The sequence below is a fragment of the Cavia porcellus genome, unplaced genomic scaffold (assembly GCF_034190915.1).
Source record: "Cavia porcellus strain 051 isolate PalLab524CR breed Dunkin Hartley unplaced genomic scaffold, mCavPor4.1 scaffold_16, whole genome shotgun sequence".
Classification (NCBI taxonomy): Eukaryota; Metazoa; Chordata; class Mammalia; order Rodentia; family Caviidae; genus Cavia; species Cavia porcellus.
Window position 1 is genome coordinate 9,294,167 of NW_026947499.1, and position 22,371 is coordinate 9,316,537.

General features: G+C 50.1%; 1 protein-coding gene across 10 annotated transcripts in view; it reads left to right on the plus strand.

Annotated features, from left to right (window-relative positions):
* Positions 1 to 22,371, plus strand: part of Cux2 (cut like homeobox 2) — a 232,764-nt gene that overhangs the window by 179,058 nt on the left and 31,335 nt on the right. For all 10 annotated transcript variants that reach the window (XM_063225614.1, XM_063225615.1, XM_063225616.1 and 7 more), the window contains 2 exons: positions 4,321 to 4,399; positions 20,836 to 20,970. In XM_063225614.1, the coding sequence (XP_063081684.1) occupies positions 4,321 to 4,399; positions 20,836 to 20,970 (214 nt within the window). The remainder of the gene's footprint in view (positions 1 to 4,320; positions 4,400 to 20,835; positions 20,971 to 22,371) is intronic.

Below are 22,371 nucleotides of genomic sequence, written 5' to 3' on the forward strand. Positions count from 1 at the left end.
GGAGACTGAGACAGGAGACTGCAAATTTGAAGCCAGCCTGGGAAACTCAGCAACTTAATAAAACTGTGTCATATATATATTTTTCCCTTCATTAGTGTGTGTCCAAGGCCAGCACGGGGTCCATAGGGAGTTCAAGACCAGCCTGAACTACAAAGCAAGATCCTGTCTCAAACAAACAAATAAATAAGTAGTATGTAGCTCAATGATAGAAAGAAAGGAGAAAAGAAAAAAAAAAGAGAGGGAAGGAAAGAGAAAGCAGCTGTCGACAATATGTAAAAGAATGAGTGTGGCTGTGTTCCAATAAAACTTTCTTCACAGTGAAGCGTGGAGATGCACACCTGTAACCCAACAGTTTGAGGGGCTAAGGCAGAACAATCTCACATTCAAACCCAGCCCGATGAATCTCAGTAACAAGTTAATAAAATAGAAAGGGCTGCCAGGTATGGTAATGTAATCCCAGAACTTGGGAGGCTGAGTCAGGATGATCACCATGAGTTTGAGGCCAGCCTGGGCTACACAGTGAATTGAAGACCACCCTAAACTTCATAGTGAGGTCCTATCTCAAAAAAATAAGAAAGGACTGGGTTTGTATTTCAGCACTCCCTGGGTTCAATCCTCATTACTCCCCCTCCAGCCTTTATTTATCCAGATGGATGAGGCTCACACACATCCTCACCCCTGCCACACAGCGGTGGTGCAGATGCCACCCATTCTGTCAGATGTGCTCCTATTTCTGATGGTGGCCTTCTGGGGGTGAGCGTAGCTGGCCCCTGCCACCTCCTCCTCCTCCTTCTCCTCCTTCCCCAGATGGCCTTGAAAGATCTGCCCATCACAAGCCAAAGCTGTCATTCTGGACACCGGATTCAGTCTGAACTTGCAGACCTGGTGTGAATCCTTTGCTAGCTGAGTTACTTAGACAAGAAAGTTAAACTTACTGAACCTGTTTCCTCATGCACATGAGAGGAACAATGTCAGTGGAGTCTAACCTTAATTTAAATGTTTCTAGTAGCCACACAGTTAAGTGTAAGAAGAAACAGGTGAATTTAATTTCAATAATATCTTTTCTTTAACCTACTCTGACCATTACATTATCATTTCAACATATAATCAATATAAAATAATTGTTGAGACCTTTTACAGTCCTTTTTTGTGCTAAGACTTAGAAATCCTTTATTTTAAGCTTGTAACTCATCTCAGTTTGGAATGGGAACTTTTTGAGTAACCAGTGCCACTGGGGTTGGTGGCCATTGCATAGGACAGCTCAGCCCTCTGGGGAAGGTGGATGCTATGGGAAGACCGGCACAGAGATAAATCATACACCATTAAAACTGATGATGCTGTGAAGCAAAAGCCGCAGGCACCGTGGACAGGGCCAGGGAACTATTAAAAGACAATCCCAGCCCTTGTCTACCCCCCTCAGAGTTCTTTTTTTGTTTTGTTGGGGTTTTTGGCTTTTGAGACATGGTCTTGCTGTGTGGTTCAGATTGGCCTCGAACTCACTGTGTCACCTCAGCTGGCTTTGAACTTGCAACAACTACCCTGCTTCAGCTGGGATTACAGGCCTGTAACACCATGGTCAGCTCAAAGTTCCTTTTTCAGCACTCAAGGGAACATTCTCGCGCCTTTTCCTAAGCCCCAGCTGCTGAACGTGCTCAGCATGGACCGCTCTAAAGTGGAACATTCAGACTGTGCCGCTGATCTTTGATAGCTGCCTGTTGAAGGCTGGACAGAGAGTTGCTTTTGTTTCTCGAGATTTCCTTGGGTGCTGGACCTGGTGCACAGCAGCCTCTGACCTCATGCAGCTGTAGAGGTGTTGGGAGGCAGCAGCTTCCTGGTGGGGTCTGAATGACTGGTCCCCAGCTGCAGTGGCTTTTCTACCCAGGAGCAGAAGTGCTGGATTCAGTCTGAACTTGCAGACCTGGTGTGAATCCTTTGCTGGCTGAGTTACTTAGACAAGAAAGTTAAATTCACTGAACCTGTTTCCTCATCCACATGAGAGGAACAATGTCAGTGGAGATTCAGACAGTCAAGCATAGAAGGAGCTGGGTGTGGTGGCCTGTAATGGAGGCTCGTCATGAGTTCAAGGCCAGCTTGCACTACACAGTAAGACCCTGTCTCAGTCAGTCAGTCCAAGAATGGAGCATCTGATGTGGTACACATTAAGTGGGCGACCCCAGACGCTGAATTAACTGCCCCACCCCATTTGGTAGACCACAGAATTTATACCCCCTCCTGTGCTGTGTTCTCATGGGTGTGGCTGTGTCTCCCATTTGACTGGGAGTCCCCAGAGCAGGAAGTGTTTTGTCCATCTCAGCAAGAAAGTCTGCCTGCATCTAGTCTGCCTTGAGTCTAGAACATTCTTTCTGAACTTTCTCCTCCTTCCACCATGTTTCCTTTCTCAGAGAAAATAATTCTTTGTGTCCTATCAGCAAACTGGGTCAGCCTATCCCACTTACACTGTCTTCCAGCCCCCCTATATTTTCCTCCCAAGCACTTAGCACTTGTAATTAATGAATTGTCTGGGGAATCTGTAGTGATGTCATCTCCCCACTGGACCGTCAGTCCCATAAGGGGAGCAAGTCTTGCAGCACTCATGACTGGGTTCATAGTGCCCAGGCACATAGCAGGCGGTCAGCAAGTGTTTGTTAAGTGAATGAGAGACTGTCTCTCACTCTGGAAGTTCAGAGACCAGAGACTTTTCTCTGAAGAACTATGAGAGATTAAGGTACTTTCATAACTGGCCTTTTAAAAGTCACTTGTTTGACAGTGAGCATGTATTTCTCGCTACCTGTCTTAATTAACTGCTTTGACGTGGGCTTTGTAAAATCTTCAAGGTTTTGTTGTCCAGCAGATATATAATGCGATGCACAAATATAATTTCACTTTTTCCAATAGGAAATAAAAAAGGAATTTTTTTAAAAAGTGATTACATGTTATCACTTTGATGTGTAGTCAATATTAAAAACAATGTTGATGAGCTATTGTATTATCTTTTTTTCCTTGTTGGGTCTTCTAAGTCTTTCTGTGTGTATTTCACACTTACAGCATATCTTAACTTGGACTGGCTACATTTCATGTCCTCAGTAGCCAGTAGTAGCTTGTGCTGCCATATTGAACCAGTATGGTTTTCACACTCTTCTTCCCAGAATGCACTGCAGTGTGTGGAGTCAGCCTTAGCTGAGGCCATTGTCTGGCAACAGGACAAACACAACTGAGGTCATCACCTGGTACCAGTAGAACTTGATGCTTTCAGGCAAGGAGGAAATTAATTAGTCATACCTAGGAAGTAAAAAGTCTATAGGTCTAAGGTACCCCAAGAGTTTTTAAAATGGCTTTATGTGTATTAAATCATTTGATGTGCCTAACACTACTTAGAGAGAAATTATTGTATTATCTCCACTTTAAAAATGGGTAAATAGAGGCATGGAGGTTTATGTAGCCTTTCCTCCCAAAGACACACACGTAGTTAAGTGGCATGGCTAGAGTTTGAACTCACTCTGTGCCTTAGTTACCTGCCTCCCTGAACTGACCCAGACAGAACTCCTGAGGGTGAGAGTAAAGGTGACACTCAAAGGTGGTGTTGCACTCAGGACCCAGAACTGTTGTGATCCACTTGGATTTGTTCATTCAACAAATCATGTTGAGCACCTCTCCAGCTTCCTCTGAGGGGTGAACATGAGATGGTGCTGAGCCCTGATTCCAGCAGCCACCAGACCCTGTGAGAGCCCATGTGTCTGCAGGATGTGTCTGCTTTGCCCCATGTTGTGAAGTCTCATCAGCAGAACGTGGAAGATCTGTGGGCAGCAGGATGATGCCACTCGTGGTGACAGCTCCTCACACCAGGTCACCCTGCCATCCAGTCCTCTCTGTGCAGTTAGGAGGCACCTATTGAGCACTCTCAAAGCCATTTCACTTAACCCTGTTTTTCCAACAGCTGTGTCTCAGTTTCTCCTAAAACCCACGTTTGAACTTCTAGCATTCTCTTTAATAAAACAAAATAATCACTGTTGATAACCCACTGTGTACCTACTGCTGTGTGTAGTCTGTACAGCCAGCTTTGTTTAATCCCCACAACAGGCCTAAGAGGTAGGTCCTGTATGTTCTTCCATTTTACAGAGGAGAACACTCAGGATCAGAGAGGACAATGATTTGCCCACAGGCACACAGCCTGGACGCAATGCAGCTCAGCTTGTGGCTTCAGATCCCAGACTCATAACCGTCATTTCCCCTTCCCCATCCCACATCTTTGCAGGTGGAAAATGATTTGCTTGCAGCCTCAGATGCGATGGCTACACGTGATGCTTTCTCTTGTTTCCAAAGGTGGTGGCCCTTAGTAAGAGAAGTCAGGAGGCGGAGGCGGCCTTTCTGAGTGTTTACAAGCAATTAATTGAAGCACCAGGTAAGAAACACTTGGCTCCGTAAGTGAATAATTACTGACGAGGACCTGCTCTGAGCGGGCTGCACAGGCGCTTCCTGGCTGTGGGATCTGGGGACAGCCCCGGGCTTCTGGGTGAAGGCAGGCCCTCTGGGGCTGAGGGCCATACCCATCAGGTGTGACACCCCCCATCTCCCCCAAAACCCCCACCACCTTCCACTATGAGCCGACAGAAGCCTGCTATGGGGGCTTCTGATGAGATATCCTGAGTTCCCCTAACCATCGGACCCCAAACCACCTTCTGTCCAGGTGACAGAAGGTGCCATTGCTGTATGTCAGCAAGGAGAAATAGAGGAGCAACTACCAGGTCTCCCCTAGAGTGATTCAGCCCACCTCTAAAATTTGATATTGAAGGAAAGCCAGGCCCAGAAGAATGCAGACTGCATGGCTCCACTTACCAGCAGCACAGACAGACCAGCAGTAGTCTGTTGGTGCTGCTCACCATGGCCCAAAGGGAAGTGGCTCTACATTCAGCATAGGATAAATGGAGCTTTAAATGTGGTGGAATATTACTCCGCCATGACAAGGAATGAGGCACCAATCCATGCTACGACTGAGCGAGCCTCAAAAACCATGGTGCCAAGAGAAAGAAGTCAGATACAAAAGGCCACATCGTACACGATTCTATTTATAAGAACGTCCAGAAAAGGCAGATCTGTAGGGATGAAAAGCAATTGGCCATTGCAAAGACTGGGGGATGGAAATTCAAAAGCAGTTGCTAGATACAAATGAGCTTCCTTTTGGGGTGAGAAAAATGTTCTGGAGCTGGGCTGGGTGGCAAATGCCTACAATCCTGACACTCTGCTAGGATGAGGCAGAAGGATTGCAGCTTGGGCAACTTAGCAAAACCTAACCCAAAATAAAAAATAACACAAGCTCAGTGCAAAGACCTTGGGTTCAGTTCCCAGTACCTTAAAAAAAAAATTCTGGAGCTATACAGAAGTGACAGGACATGGTGAGTACACTAAATGTCACTGAATTGAATTGTTTGCTTTAAAATGATAAATTTTATGTCACGTGAAGTTTACCTCAACTGAAAAAAAGTTACTGGTGCTGTGGGAAGTACTGTTGCTCAGTCTGGGTATGGTTCACAGAAGTGTGGTCACTTTGGGGACGCCCAGTGATACACTTAGAGCATGAAGATGTGTTGTACACCTGTGAAGTTTCCCATTTCTCATACAGCCCATCCTCTGTTGCATTCCCATCTACTGACCCAGAAACAGGAGGCCAGCCCTCAGAAGATTATGATCTGGTGACATAAGCCATAGGTGGCCAGACCGTAGCTCACCTAAGCTGCCATCACCAGCCCAGAGGCAAGCCAGTGTCCTGGAGATTGGGGTCTGGAGACTGACAGGCACAGGCGATGATGAGAGGGGCTATAGCCCTGCCTGATGCAAGGCTTCGTTGCTAGGGTCCTTAGGGACCTTCACCTTTCTGGAAATCAGATTGTTGGAACAGAGGGATAAAGGGCCATCTAAGGGTTCTGAGAGTCCCTAAGACTGACGCAGAGCTTTCTGGAAGCCCCTTGTGCCCTCTCTCCAAAGCCTGGGAGTGTGGAGGTCATTCCAAACCAGTGCTGACTGGTGTGTCTGATTTCCCAGCTCTGCTTCCCAGAAATGGAGGGGTGGGGGGATGTCCCCAGCTGTCACCAAGTTGGAGAATGAGGAGCCTTAACTGATGGAGACATACCATACAAACAGCCCCTTTAGGGGCTCTAATTCATTTTCGAGACATTTAAGAATAACAAAATGTTTTAATGATTTCTTAGGGGAATTAGGAAGACATATTTTTGTTCTCATTAAATTTTATCCTCAGACACAAGAACCAAATGTCAGATGCGTTTTTGGCGCTCAGCGCATCCCTGCTCGCTGCCCCTCCACCCCCACCGCCTGGCCCCCACCATAGAAATCCCACTCCCGAAAAATGAGCCAGGATGGGATGCGCATGCTCCTGTTAGTGTATTTCTTGACAGGAAAATTATTTGTTGAAATTCTCCCCCCACGCACACCCCCAAAGCCACACACAAGTCCTGATTCAACATTTTTGTTTTGAATGACTGCTGCCAACACAAATCTTTGGCAGAGAATGCGATATAGCCTGATTGCTCAGCAAGTATTTTGATAAGTGTGCAGCCTGTATGTCTGTAATTACGAAAGAAAACCGTAAATCTTTTGGATATTGTTCACACAGATGTGGCGTGAAGTGAGAAAAAAAAGCAGTAAAACGTGTTAAAAGCATAATTAATGTCATTGTTGTGGAGGAAGATTTGATTTAAACCCCTCTGACTTCTGTATCGGTGACGGCTGATTTCTTTATCTTGCGCATAGAGTCACTAGGTACCAACCTGAGCTTCAGAGAGCTAACTTGTTAACTGAGTGATTAGTTAAAAGACAGGGAGAAAAAAGGGAAAAACAAAGAGCGAGCAAGTGGGAGGGCAGGCAGAGGAACACTGCCGAGGAGATGAGAAGAGAGAGGTGAGTGCCCCAAAGTGGGTTTTTTCTGCTTTTCTTTGGCGTGAGATCTGACGCTGGATTGTACGATTCCTGGCAGGCATTTCTAGCCCTGCTCTTCTTTGGGGGCGGGTGGAAGGCAGCCAGCAGGGTGGTGATGTGAGTGTGCCCAGTATCGGACCCTTCTGGGTGGGACACTCAGCTTAGTGATCTGAGCTGTGTTACCGAGGCCAGGGATCTTAACTTCTCTGAACTCTGGGCTTTAGAAGAGAGGTGATAATAGGGCCTACTCATCAGTAACACAAGGAGTTGATACTGTGCACCCAGCTGCATTCAGCAGGGTTGAATAACCCACAGCCATTGACGTCAGGGTCTAAGAGGTACCCGCATCTGCCATTAACTACACAAGGGTCTGTCCACTACAGGGACGCCAGGTGGGCGATGCAGGCAAGGTTACTGTCTGTGGAGTAGCAAAATGCTTTACCGTGTTCAGGGTTTTCAGACTTGCCTCCCCAGTTATAAAAGTAGCAGGTGCACACTGTCAACTTTAGAATATACAGAAATGTTGGAGGAAAACAAGTAATCCACTAGAAAAGTGTTTCCTGGGGCTTTGGCCTCGGATCTTTTCCTTGTGTCCTTTCCCAAACAGCTGCATACTCTGCACAGAACACGGTGCCCAAACTCCCTGATGCCTCACTTCCCTGTGAGGTCACAGGTCCTTTCCAGTTGTCTCTGGTGTGGCTATATTGAACATTCTGAGTCCCTGCCTGGTGCCGGGCTTTTCGGTGCTCAGGGGATGTATGTTATTGGCCCCGCTCCTTAGACACGAGGATGAGGAGGAAAACTTGGGAACAAAATGTTCTGTAGTGACACACTGGCCACAAACCCAGAGTAAGTGGTCAGAACTGGAGTGTTTTTCTCCTTGATTTCACCCTTTTCTATTGTGTTCTTTTATTTACCCATCCACTAAATATAATCTTATATGTTATGGGCATGTCCATTTATTGTGTTGTGAATCACTGGTTTGTTCCTCCTTAGACCTTTCTCTGTCAGAGAGTGGATCTTACTAACTTGTAGTTGCTCTTTGTATATTAGGGACATTTACCTTTGTGCCGGTGTATATGTTTCATGTCTTCTCCTCTAGCTTGCCTTTTGTTTTTTACCTTTATTGTAATGTCTATTGTATGTAGTACATGGCAAGTATTTAACAAACATATGAGCAAAATAAGGGATTTTACCAAACCTTTGCTTTATAGCTTCTGTCTTACTTTTCTCACCTTATAGAAATTTTTTTAGTACTTTTCTCTTCTTAGTTTTTAAAAATTTAAGTTCAAGCCATCTGAGAGATTTTGGTGGAAATGGGGAAGTACCCTGTCTAGTTTCTTGTCCCAAATGACTAATTCTAGCGCCATCTAGTGAGTGAGCCACCTCATCGTGTAGGTATTTAGTGTAATTGAAAACCAGTCGGTTGCCTCTGCCTTTTTGCCTTCCTCCTCCTCTTCCACCACTCGTGTGTCTGCTCAGGTAGTCCTAACAGGGTAACATAAAAGAGTTTCTGTTTTGGTTTGTTTTTTGTTGGGTTTGAGTTTGGGTTTTGGCTGAACGTTTGCTGTGAGCTACATTACCAGCCGTTTTGTTTTGTTTTTATCTTTGTTTTGAAACAAGATCTCACTAAATTGCCCAGGCTGGCCTCAAACGTGAAATCCTCGTGTCATAGTCTCCCAGAGTGCTCGGATTAAAGACATGCACCATGACACCTAGCATAACATTTTGGTTTTTGTTTTCAGTACTAGGGATTGAACCTAGCGCCTTGCACATGCGAGGCAAGGCCATTGTCCCCAAGCTCCCTCCCTGCCTCTCGTAAAACAGTTTTAACATGTGAAAAAGAAAAAGCTTTATGATGTCAGATTTTCCTAAAGATGATGGTAACTTTGGAAGGCAAACTTTGAGTGCTATTCCCACTCCTCGAGACCACCTGTCTGGGCCTGACTGCTCGGGGAGCTCAGGTTCCAGTGGGTTAAAGGAAGCAGACTGCATGCACTGATCCCCAGGACAGGAATGTTCTCAACCCAAAGAGGCAGCAGGCATTACTGCTGTGGTCTTGCACCAGTCCTGACACCTACTGTGCGCAGAGGACTTTGGGAACTCAGGTTGGGGACCCACAAGGACACTGACAGGTGGAGCACACAGAAGAGAACAGGCTCCAAAGACAATGGCTGGCGCAGGGCCTCAGAAAGGGTGCCCTTGACCTTGGTCTGGAAGGCCGAGGTACCTTGCTATAGCACCCCTGGGTACTTTCTGTGTGGTCTCCCACACATACTCAGAAACAGTCTTGTCCTCTGCCCGTGCACTGCACTACTGAGGAAGGACAGGCCCGGGGTCACGCAGAGGGAAGTGACAGCCAGCTTCTGAGCGCTACCCCAGTTGCAGAATTTTTAAAAATCCAAGAAGGTTGAACAACAGCAGAGTTACTGGGGACTCAACTCCACAGAGCCATAGCCACAGGAATAGGGTCTCTGCCAATCCTAGGTGAGAGGGGCCAGGCTGAAGCTGGGACTCATGCCAAGATGCAAGAGGAATGATGTGGCCTCCGCTGCCCAGGAACTCGTGCTCCCAGTGACCCTGGCTCAGAACCTGGCCTTGCTGCCTTGGCAGAGGGGAAACAGAGAGCTCCAAACTTGGAGGCCTGAAGTGGGAGGACAGAGACCTCCCCAACACTGGGCCTGCCCCTAGTCAGGCATTTTGCTTCGCACTCACACCTGACTTTCCCAGCTCGGTTCTCTCCAGGGTTCCCACGTGTACAATGCGGATAGTGATCTTCCCTAATGGTGGATACGGCCGCTGACCTGGTTCAGTGAACAGGTGCCTGGCGCAGCTGTCGCCCCAAGCCAAATCATGCAACAGATATGGGGCACCTGCTGTTATTCAGGCACTGTGCTCGACAACAGGAACACAATGTTAAACAAACAGGCATCCTCCCTGCCCCCTTCAGGACTTCCTGGGCAGCTCAGGATGTGGGCACTTTATTTGATTACAGTGCTCTTGGGTTTGAGTCCCGTCTCCGCTCCAAGGCTGGGTGGCCCTGAGTGGCTGGCTGTACCTCCCTGAGCTTCGGCTTCCTTCTCTGGAAAACCGAGCATAGCTCCTGGGACCTCTGGCAGGGTCAGCGTGAAGAGGACATGGCCTTAGCTGTGGTTACAGTGACCGGAAGCAGCAGCTGCCACTGCCATTATTATTGCTGTCGTTGTTACCTTCGGTACCCATTACCACGGAGGAAGAACCTCATCTTTGGCCCTTCTGCACCTGTTCAACCCACAACACCCTCTGAGCCACAGCAGCTCTGGCCACGGCAGGAGGGAAGGAGTGGGTGGGCACATGGCTCCCGGCTGCATGTAAAGGCTCTGCACCCCATCTGCTATCAGAAAGTTAAGCCTAAAGGATCAAACTTAGTCTCGCTGCCACCGTCAATAGCCTGAGCCTCCCACCCATGCGGGCGCAGAGCTCGGCCCAGATGGGAGCAGACTTCTGTCTCAGAGATATTTTGGAGGGGCGCACGCATACTTCTGCATATATGTGTTTCTAAACAGCTTCTCGGACAGCCTTCCAGCTCCAGCTTTCCTTAAAAAGCTCCGAATGGCACTTTCCCTCAGATGGACAGAGTGGGAGGACTGAACTGCTTTTCCTCCACCCTCAGCCTCCCCCTTCCACCCGATGTTTTTTAACAACACCACCAGCATCAGCTAGCGGTGGCAGATGGAATAGACGGTGCCTTTGGAAAGCCCGTTGTGGTGTTAACACAATATAAGCCCTCCGACCTGTTCTCCAGGGGTTCCCGTCCAGTGTAACCAAGATGGATTAGTCATTTTGTTAAGCAGCATATGCATAAGGAACAGGCAGCCAACCCTAAGAAGAGGTCCCTCCCCTCGTTTACCCCCTTCCCCCCGCTTGCCTGTCTGGACCTGCCACCTCTTAACCTTTGTATTTGATCTTCCTTTCCATCTGGCACTGTTTCAACTCATCAAAGGTGTGTTGTGTTCAAATATTCAAACACTCCAGGCTTGCAGTTCCCTACCTTCAGCTTGTATACGCCCAGGGTGGATTTCAAGGCCTCTGGGCCCCTGCTGCCCTTGCCTACTGTAGACTGTCAGTCGTAGGAAGATCTGGGGAACATCCCACTTGGCCCATGTCTCTGGGCAGCAGCTCTGTTCAGTCCAGGTGCATGTGCCGTGCCCGGCAGACACCTGGGCTTCGAGCTCCAGGAGGAGTGTGATACTCTGTCACAGGTCCTGATGCCAGTCTGCGAGGCTAGCCACATGCCGGAGGAGACACAGCCTGTTTGGAGGTCAGAGGCTGGGCAGCGCCCAGAGTTTCTCCAACAGGGGACGGTGTATGTGTGCCCACTGTGAACACCCGGGGGCCAGGACAGGCGTCCCTACTCTACTTCTTGCAGGTAAAGTTTCTTGGTCAGAGCTGAGAAAATCTTCAGTACCCTGCAGACCCTCCCTTTTTCCCAAAGAGAATGGGCCTACGGCCCACAGCCTGGGCAGGCATCAAGTCTAACTAGAATTTAATAGCAGCAAATTTCTTCGGTTGCTTGTTTGTTTATTCTTTGTGGTTTTCTGTTGTTTGCTTTCATTTTGTTTTGAGAGAGGGTCTCGGTCTCACTGTTTTGCCCAACCTGGCCTTAAACCCCTGACCTCAAGTGATTGTTCCGCCCTCACCTCTCAGTTAGCAGGGATGACAGGCAGGTGCTACCACGAGCTTTGCGTTTATTTTTAGGGTTGAAACATCTTTGATTTATGATATGAGATCCCAGTTCTCTATTTACAACAGAGAAACAAAATACACATTGAGTATCCCTTATCTGAAATATTTGGATCTAGAAGTGTTGCAGATTCCAGAATTTTTTTTGAGGTTTGAAAATGTATTTAATGAGCTATGCATGCATGCATGTATGTAATGAGGTATCTTAGGGAAAAAACCTAAGTCTAGACATATTCATATATGTTTCAGGTAAACCTTATCCACACACAGGTTTGAGGTAATTTTGTACAACACTTTAAATGATTTTGTGCATAAGACCAAACTTGATGGTATAAAATTTCTCATTTTTGTTTCCTGTCAATACTAAAAAGCTTCAGACATTGCAAGATTTCAGATTTCAGTGTAAGACAGACATCAGGTGGTCACCTTTTGAGGGCATCTGGATATGGCAGGATTTGTGAATGACAGAATTTGTGAAGAGTCATAGATTTGAATCCAGTGGTCTTTTTCTTGCCTGGTGACTTTGAACAAGTGACTCCCCTATCTCTCCTGGAAAATGGGTGCCAGCAGTATCTAACATGGTTGTTCACGAGATTAATACGATAGGAATATATGCAGAGTACCCGGCTCATGGGCACAAGGAATTTAAGGTCCTCTGAGCTCCTGGCCCGAGACACTGGGTGATATCTCACCTGCCCTCAGCCTCATCTGCTCCAGGGTGGATGGATGGCTGCAGCAGTTTGGGGAGTGAAAATCAGACACTCATTTTTAGGGGCTGGAGCCCAGTCTGAACCCAACCCCCTGACGTAGGCCAGGGATGGAAGACCCAGGCAGCAGGGATGGAAGAGGACACTGGCATTAGACTTGCCTGGGCATTGCCAGCCTCCCCAAGCCCACTTCTTAATTGTGGAAAGTGGTCAGTGGTAGTGAGGACCCAGAGAGGTCATGTTTCTGGGACAGTCACCCCAGGGGAGATGGGTCAGACCAGACAGCCGCCTCTCGACCTGATCTAGGCCGTTTCTCTGTATGTTTCCTGTGTCTGCAATTCTCTCATCCCTCTATGGGTCCCTTATTCATTCAGACCCTGCTCGGATGTCACCATCTCAGAGAAGTCTTCCCTGACCAGCCTTCCCATGATGCGTGCCAAGCTGCTCTCCTTGTGGCCCCATCTATACCCCTTTGTCCATCTTTCCCCTGTAGCCTTCAAACCAGAGAGGGCAGGGATCGCCTCCCACCCACTGCCCTGTCTCCTGCCAGACACGAGGCGCTAGGAGCTATTTGACAACTGAAGAAATGGTGTCTGACACTACTAGCTGCTCAGTAAACACGACCAAGTGAGTATATTAGAGACTCCTAGTGTCCTGTGGCTGCTGTAGTAACTGGCTGTGAACCCGGTGGCTTAAAACCACACACATTTATTATCACAACTCTGGAGGTCAGGAGTCTGCAGTGGGTCTCACTAGGCTGAAATCAGAGTGTCATTAGGGCTGACTCCTGGAGATACCAGAGAAAATAGGTTCCTTGAGTTCCTAGTTTGGCAGGAAGCCTTGCGTCTTCCTTGGAGCCCCCTCCTCCATCACCAGAGGCTGCAGTCAGCATCCAGGCCTTGGGGACCAGGAAATGGTGTCTTGAGACACCCCCACCTCCAGAGCCCTGAGGGCCTCACACCCAGGCCACTCCAAACTTCCTTGGCTCTCTCTCCTTACGGACAACACACATCTACCTACAGCCTACAAGGCTGGGCCGACCCAGCGAGGAGAGAAGACGAGATGCACACAGCTGTCTCCAGGCCCCTGTATCCTTTCCCTCTCTTTCAGTTTGTGTCCATAAGCGCAGCCAGTGACATTTAGCTGAGGCACTGAGTAACCATTGGACCAAGTGGGGGGAAGCCCTGGGTTTGCCAGCCACCTGCGCATAGCCCCTACCTCATGGAGTCTTGCAAAAGCCTCCAGGGGGCTGCACACTCATGATGTTTTTCTCCTCAAACCCCCAGCCCCAGCAGGGGCTCTTTTTTTTATAAAAGGGGTTACCCACATGACCTAGGAACCCAGCTGGATTCCTAGCACTCTGGGAGGCTGAAGCAGGAGTTCACAAGTTCAAGTCCAGCCTAAGCAACATAGTAAGATCCTGCTTCAAAATAAAAAAGGGACAGGGAGGTGACTCAATGCAGAAGCCTTAGATTCAATCCCTACTATGGGGGGTAGGGGGCAGCGTCTAGGAACCTGCTCTGCGCACTGGGGCTGGCCTTGAAGAGCGGGAAACACCCAGGGAGGACAGGATCCCCATTGCGCCTTCGGACGCCCTCTACAGCCCACCTTTAGCATAGCACCAGTCACTCCCCGAGGCCCTTAGGATTGATGCTGTCCCAGGCCACATTCTTTTTTTTTTTTTTTTTGTCTTTTTATCGGTACCAGGGATCGAACTCACGACTGCCTGCTTGTAAGGCAGGCGCTTATGCCACTGAGCTAAATCCCCAGCCCCTCCAGGCCACATTCTTAAGAACCAGCTTTGGGGTCTTCCCACTCAACTCCATCCAGCCACCAGGTCCAGAGGTCACATCCCGATATGCCACAGCACTCTGCACAATCTTTCCAGGTGCTGTTCTTGCAAGCTGTGCCCTCCGCTTAGGCTCTTCCCCCAGCTCCTCTCTGCTCCCCAGCAGCACCTCTGTCACAGTTTCCAGGTCACCTGCTCGGAGGGGTATTTGTCCCCATCTCACAGACTGAAGCCAAGACTATGAGTAGTGAAGCAGCGGCATGTGTTGGTGGGCCCTCTGGGAGCAGACCCTGGGCTGGTGTTCTGCAGAGAGTTGGGGGAGAAAGGGAAGGCTCAGGAGGAGCCCGGTGTGCAGGTCTGACCCCCAGGAATGAGGGAGGAGGAGAGCTGGGTGGCCGCACAGAAGGCAGAAGGCTGATGGGAAAAAGGGCATGCGACAGTGGTCGGCTTGGGCCCACAGCAAAACCACAGAGCCTGAGCCTTGGACAAGAGACTTCTAGTGGCTGTGGAGGCCGGAAGTCTTAGGTCAAAGTGTCATCGAGTTGGTTTCTGCTGGGCCCTATCCTCCTTGCTTTTGGATGTCCATGTTCTCACAAGGACTTTCCAATGTGTGTGCCTGGAGAGGGAGGTCTTGGGAGTCTCCTCCTCCTATGAAGGAACCAGCCCTGTGGGACTAGGTAGCCTTCCTCCCTCCAGATGCAGCGCCACTGGAGCAAAGCACCAGTGCAGGCACTGGGGGTCAGAGTCATGGTTCCTCCCCAGAATGCCTGCCCAGACCCACTGCCCCAGCCGCGCCCAGCCATTGCCCGGGAGCAGCCCAGGCTGGCGTGGCCTCACGTGCCCCCACCTCCTCGCAGGCGGTTCTCTCGGGCACATTCTGTGCCCCACAGGTCACAGTAACAACAGAGGAGCATTGCATGGAGTCTGCCGAGCACCAGCATGGGGACTCTGTTCACAGGATTCTTGCACATAACTTTGCAGTAGGTCCTGTTACTATCTGTCTCCTTTTGCTGATGGGGAAACTGAGGCTTGGGGTCCTGAGTGACTTTCTCAGGTGTCACAGCTTGGATCTGCTCTGCAGCCTCCTGTCCTGCCCCCATCCCTTTCCCCAAGAGTGGCTTTGGCGCCCTCAGGGATTCCACATGTCCCCACCTCTCAGATGAGTTTCGGCTGTGAAGGTGTTTAATAATCACCCTCCCTGAATATCCCAGCTCCATGGGAGAGGCCCAGGGCCAACAGCACTCACTTCAGGGGCCCCGTCAATCCTGAGTATATGCCTGGGTTGTTCTTGAGCAAGGAGTTTGGACACGGGTGTCCAGAGAGGTCAGTTCATTATCCAAAATCACATGGCAAACCAAAAGAGGTCCACAGAGAGCTCTCAGGTCCAAACCTCTGGTCTGAGAGCAAGAAATCCAGTTCCACCCATCCCTGCCTCAAGAGTCAACCAGTTCTGAGTTCAAATGCCATCTCTGTCATTTCTGAGCTGGATGACTTGGGCACATATGCCTCCTCTCAGGGCCTTCATTTGCTTGTTAGGAAAGTGGGGACAATAGCAGTGTTGACTGTGCCATTATGAGGATGAAGACAGGCCCAGAGCAGCAGTGCTTATGGTATAGGAGGGGCTGCCTCAAGCCCTAAGACCCTAAGTTGCCTGGAGTTAGAGCAAAGTACCCCATCCTTCAGCCAGATCACTGGCATCTGCCCAAAGATTTTTGATAAAATCTACATTGCCCAGCTATGTAGATCTAGAATGTAGGTGTCACTCCCACAAATGCCCTTGTGCTGTGCACGGTCTGCCCAACTGTACAGAGCAGGCCCTGAGTGTCACTGCAGTTGACCCTAGTCTTATTTTCATGTTTCTGTTACTTATATTATGTCTACAACTAGGACATCTTTCTGTTCCTTTCTTGCTGACATTTTAGACCCCAGAGTCCACAATAAAATCCTTCCCTGATTTCATTCCTTCTGTACACTGCTCAGACTGGCAGAGGTGCAATGCAAAACCCAGGGCCTGGCATCTTTGCCTTACATTTGTGCCCTCTGAGGACCCTGGGACTGCTCCCAAGAGTCTGGTGCAGGGACTCTATTGTGAAGGTCTGTGTCAGCCCCAGAGAGGCCATTGCCCTGTGCTCTGTCCCACCCAGACATTTGGCACCTCTGATTCTTGGCCTGCAGTTACGTTGTTGGCAAAACCTAAGAGACAAAGCTGGGCGATGCCACAGTGGGGCTGGGCTGTGAGATGAGTGCCCACTCCCCTGAACACTGACATGAACTGAGTTCTGTGCTAATCATTCTGCAAAGCTTCTATCATCAGATACTTACAGTAGCTTAGGTAGGTTCTGTTAGCATCTCCATTTTACAGGCAGGGAAGCTGAGGCTTTTAGTGACCAAATGATTTATCTGAGACCCCCACATTAAGTGGTAGAAAATGGGTTCAAAACCAGATCTCTCTGTCCTCAGAGCCAATGCCAAGCACACCTCCCTCTTCCTGTGCCTGCTTTAATCTGTTTTTTGCCATTTAAGCTCCCCTTCTGCAACCCAGAAGGGCCTCTGATCCTGTGCACCCGCCTCCCTTTAGCACTTTTTAAGCACCTACTGTGTGCCAGTAAAAATGTCAAACTGAAAAAAACGCCAGACTTCTGGGGTCTCTCGTCCTTTTTCCTTGCTAAGGTCCACTGAGTCCAGACTTCCTGGCTGCCCTGAGAGTCAGCCAAGCCTCATGGGTTGTTTTTGTGCCCTAAACCTGCGATATTGGCTGGGAAAGCTCTGATGTGCTTGGCGGCCACATTCTTTCACAGATGCACTCCTCAGTGCCTTTACTCTTCACCCCAGTCTTTACTCAGGCTTGAAATGAACCTGTTGGAGCAGTGATCTCCCTTTGTCAAAAATCATTTGTTGAGTGCATCAATCAGGGTTCTTTAGTGTCATGCAGCAGAAGCTGACTCTGACCAAGCTCTTAAGCAGGAAAGGGATTTATTAGGGAGCTGAGAGTGGAGGAAAAGGGTGGGACCACCAGGCTGACAGGGCCAGAGCCACCCATAAATGGGTACAGAGGTTCAAATTCCCGAAGCAGCAGCATAATTGGCCAGGCTGAGTCAGGTGACCTTGCCAAGGGAATGTAAGACGTCTTGATTGATAGCCCCGTTGGAAGCTAAAAGGGAATCAAAACTGCACATCCACTCTGATCTACTGGGGAGAAACAGGAAAGGTAACAGCCAGCCATGAAGATCCCTACCTGTTTGCCAAAAGCCTGGGAGGGACACGCAGACCTCTAGCAGGCGAACCTCCAGGATGGAGGCCTGACCAAGATGCATGATGAGTTCCCCGGGCAACTCTGATGAGCCACTCTAGGGAGCCAACAGAGATACTCGAGGACTCCCAGTTATCCTTCCAGGCCCCATTTGCCTGGATCTAGCCCCGCCCTCGATGCTTCCCTTGTAGGTACGTCACCCTTCACCCTGTGCTTCAGTTTCTCCACCTGTAAAATGGGGCTACAGCATTATGTACCTCATCATGTGGTGGTGATAAAAATATGTGTAAAGAGCTTAGGTATAAAAATCAGCCACAGCACCCTAGGCACACCCTTCCTTCCTCAAATTCAAGAATGGAAGGACAAGTGAGTGTAGGAGAAAATGGCATATGGCCCATTTCCACCCTGCCATAAGGCTTCATGGACATCACCAGACTCCACCCTTCCCATATGTACTGCGAGCAGGGAGATGTGGGGCAAATTAGCTGATAGGTCCCTCCCCAGTGGGACTTTCTGAGCCAGAGTCCTCAGGTCTCAGAGTAGTTTAAGACAAGATTATGGGCCTGGTGCCAACATGAAGTCACTATAGAGTGTCACTTTGTGGACAGCCAGCTCCCCAAATGGTGAGTTCTGGCATACCTACTTCTGTGAGGTAACAAGCCATGCCACGTGCTTAGCCCTATATGGTGCCCTGCACGCCCTCTCTCCATAGGGCCTCACAGCTGCCCTGCACAAGTGGGCCATCTACTTGCTGCCCAGAAGCTGTGTGGCTAACAGGAGTCAGGGCTGACACCTGACCTCGAGCCACACAGCCTCTCTCTCAGTGACTGTTTTGATCTCCCCCGTAGTCCATCTTGGGAAGTAGGTAGTGTTATATTGTTCCCATCCTACAGTCAGAGAAACTGAGGCTTGAGGCCCTGTGGGACTTGGTCCCAGAGCTGAATTTCAGATTCTGAATTTAACAACCATCTTCTATACCAACAAATGAGGCAAAAACCAGAGCCTTAAAACCTACCAAACCTGTCTCAGGGGTCCTCCACCCCATCCCATTGACCTCCCTGGGGGCCACTGAGGCAGCTTCCCAGGACTGGGAACACAGCCAGCCACAAATGACCCAAGGACCTCAGAGCACAGTGAACGTCTGTACCTCTTCCCTGTAAAGACGGCAGGTGACACAGATCCTGTCCTGTCCCAAAGTAAACATTCTCCGTGGCCAGCTGAGCCGCTGGTCTCTACTAGACCCTCCCCTCCTCCCTGGACCCAGAGCAAGCTGGCCACGACCGCTCCAACCCACAGCCTTCTGTGTTTACCTAACTTCCCTGACCCCAGCGAGTGCTGCCGCCTTTTTCTTCCTTTCTCAAAGAGCAGGACACAATAGGAAGCGATTCCTTGAACTTATTAAAAAAATCCAGACTTGTAAATTAATTTGTTCGTGTTGTACAAAGGCAGTGCAGATGGACTCATTAGCATGCACACAACAAATAATTATAGATGAATTTTTAGCTGGCCTGCCTAATGCGCTCGCTGGGTTAATTATGTCAGTGTATAATTACATCAGCCCGGGGAGACATAATGGCGAACCCTGATGAGCAGGCCCTGCCTAATGACGGGGCGTGGGGGCCACTGACGGAGGAGAGCGCTGTGCTCCGCCACACCTGCTCACTTCGCCACGAGCACCATTGTCCAGCCTTCTGCCACCTCCACATATTGGGGCAGGAGAACGAAACGAAAGGCTACCTTGTTCCAGCTGGACCTGAAGGCCCCCAAATACAGGCAGCACCCCATCTTCTACCAGCCAAAATGCACCGAGGCAGACCGTATCAGGCTTCATGCTGGTTGCAAGAGGTATGGTAAGAAGAATAAAACCAGCAGCGGCCCTGGCCCTCCCTTGCTGTGGAGTTTGTAGCCTGAGTGTTAAGTAGATAGCCTTGCAGGAAGACATGACCTCAGAAGGGTGTGGGGAGCTTGGCCTCATCCCAGAGGGCCTCCTGGAAGAGGTGGCCTTTGAGTTGTGAAATGGAAGGCAAGTGTTAATCTCCTGAAAGCAGGAGGCGAGGAGGTGTGTTCCCTGCCAAGGCACCAGTGGCAAGAGCTTCCATTTGGGGCTGACAAAGCTTGGGTGCCAGGTTGGACACTTTACCTGGATCTCGTCACAGTCCGGGGAAATTGCCACTTTTATGGTAAAGCAGAGAGAGGTAGAGTCACTCGCCAAGGTCACACAGCAATGCCAAGAAGCAAGTATGGATTAGACCAGAGTCCAAACAAGTCTGATCCTCTTAATCCCTTTGCTCCCCAGCAGAGAGCAGAGGTCAGCAAATGCATGGAGGCAGGAGGTATTGGGAGAGGGATCCAGAGAATTAGGAGCAAAGCAGACCCCAGGCCCAGGGTCTGCAGCTGCCGGGGCTGTGACGGGCACACAGCAGGACAGGAAGCCTTCATGCCCTCAGAGCAGGAGAGCCAGGTTGCCGTCACATCCACAGCACCGGCTTCTTCGAGCTTCAGTTTCCTCATCCATGAAAACAGCTTGAGTCCGAGCCAGCCCCCAGAGAACACGGTGAAGACCATGGGAACTGCTCCTGCAACTGCCTTTGTGGTCTGAGCTCAGGAATCATCCAGGGGACACATGTACCTGCCCCAGGTGGGGAGTTGGGGATGTCCTGGGGACACCCTGGGGCAGAGCTCAAAGTGGAAGAAGAAATGCTGCAGAGGCGAGCCATGTCTTCTTAACCTATTGCCAAGGGGGATATCTTAATGCCTCAAATCGAGGTAAGGCTTTTGCTTCCAGGAAAGCAGCTATTTAATCAACAGCGACAGTGCAGATCCCAAAGAACTGTGTCATCTCGGTCCCCTGGGAGGGAGGGAGGGAGGGAGGAAGCCAGGAGAGATGGGAAGAGCCACAGACCACATGGCGTGTTTGACCCCAGGGACAGAGAGGCAGGGGCTGACTCGTACCAGCTGCAGGGAGGCCTTGAGCTGGAGATGGCCCGCAGAACGGTCCTGCCTTGGTTTCCCTGTGGCACTTGGGCATTATCTAGGGAGGCCCGGGGGAGGCGCAGCCTCAGAGATGGTTTCAGGGTGCAGCAGCTCAGGATGGTTAGAGGTCTGCAGGCACAGTCCCATGGCCACCACAGATGACATTTCCAGGTCCAGAAAATGCAGCTATGATGCCACTGTCATGCAGCAGCTCAGGTGATGACATTTCCAGGTCCAGAAAATGCAGCTATGATGCCACTGTCGTGCAGCAACTCACCCTCGTGCACTCACCCTCACGCAGGCACGTGCCCCAGGTGGGCCAGAGAGTGCTGCGCTTGTGGGGCAGAAAGTCCATGCTCTCCCTAAGCCGTTGGTGACTGCAGGTGGCCCTTGCAAATGGCGGCAGGCCCTACGGCCTGAGCCCTCACATGGACACCCTATCCTTCCAACTTTCTCCTTCTCTGCAGACCCTGTGCCTGCATTTGAGGTGGCGCGCAGCCTAGACGACAGACTGCAGCCCCCCAGCCTTGACTCCAGTGGACAGTCCCGGCGAGACGTCCACGCCTCGTGGAAAAGGCACCCCGAGCTCCTCGGCCCCAAAGGTAACAGATAAGACCCTGACAGGGCATCCCAGACTTTCATGAGGTACCTTCAACAAAGCCCAAGGCTGCAGAACTTCAAACTGAGCCACCCGTGAGGGCAGCAGCAGAGAGGAGCAGGGAGCCAAGCTTTATTACTTTAGGCGACAGACAGGTTGGGCACCACTGCAGCTGAGGCTACTGAAGGTGGGGCAGATTGCAGAAAATGCTCCACACTGTGTCACTCAGGGACCCAGGTTGTGGAGATCCTGTGCCTTCTACATGTAACATCTAGTCGCCATGAATCTAGTCACCATGAATGTTGAATGTATCAACAGACAGAGGAAGAATGTGGAGGTCACTGCCAAGTGTGTGGAGCTCAAGCCTGGACACTAAGGAGTCCCTTCCATCTCCACCCTGTTGGCTAAAACCAAGCCTGCAGCCACACCCAGCTGCAAAGGAGGCGGGAAATGTAGGTCACCTGTGTGTTCAGATGAGGGGCAGCAAGAGAAAACACAGAGACAAGGGGAAATGAATTGGAGCCTTAAGACTTTCTGAGCCAATGACAGATTCTATACAGTGTCTCATTCGCCTTTGAGCCTCTAAGGATCTAGACCCAGAGTTTAGGGTTGTATACATTCAGAAGCCTGGAGACCCAGTCTGGTTCTAAATGGGGAATATGCGGTTGTGCTTTTAAGCCTTGGAGTTCAGGACTCACCAAGAAGCAGACTCTAGGTGGCCAGTGACAGAAGTCAGACCTTAATCCTCACAGAGTAGGACTGGACAGACACCTATGCGAGGCTCTCACAATGGCCCCCAGATGCCACACCAGCCAGTCACAAAGGCAGCCAGGGGTGAGAGTGAGACCACAGAGCTGCCCTCAGAAAGGATGTCACCCAGGGCTGTTCCCACCACTGAAAGGATGGACCAGGCCTGAGGGGATTGCTGCAGAGGAGGCAGACCCCAGGGCTGAGCCAGGCATGCCCAGCTCTCCCCTGTCTCGTGCAATGAGGAAGTTCCTGGTCCCACCAACAGGAAGTGGCTAAAAAGCACACACAGACATTTCTCCTACAATGTGACATAGGGAGAAATGGAGACCTTGTCAGTGACCTGCACAATGTGACCAGGGCAGGTCCTCACCCAGTCACAGCCACTGGTTAATGAGTCGACAGTGCTATCCATGGGTCACCAAGGTCATGGAGTAACAGGACTCTACGCAGCTGCCACCTGTTTGTGCCTTGGAAATCCCTCTCCAGTAAGGCTGCAGGTGGGCCCACCCAGGACCTAGTACATTTACACCTTGGTGTGTGTCCTAGAGATGCCTGGCACCCAGAGAACCAGTCAAGAGGATGCTGGCTGCAGACTTTGCAGACTGCAGCAACCAGATGTCCAGGGAGCTCACTCGGCTGCATCCTGCACTGCCAG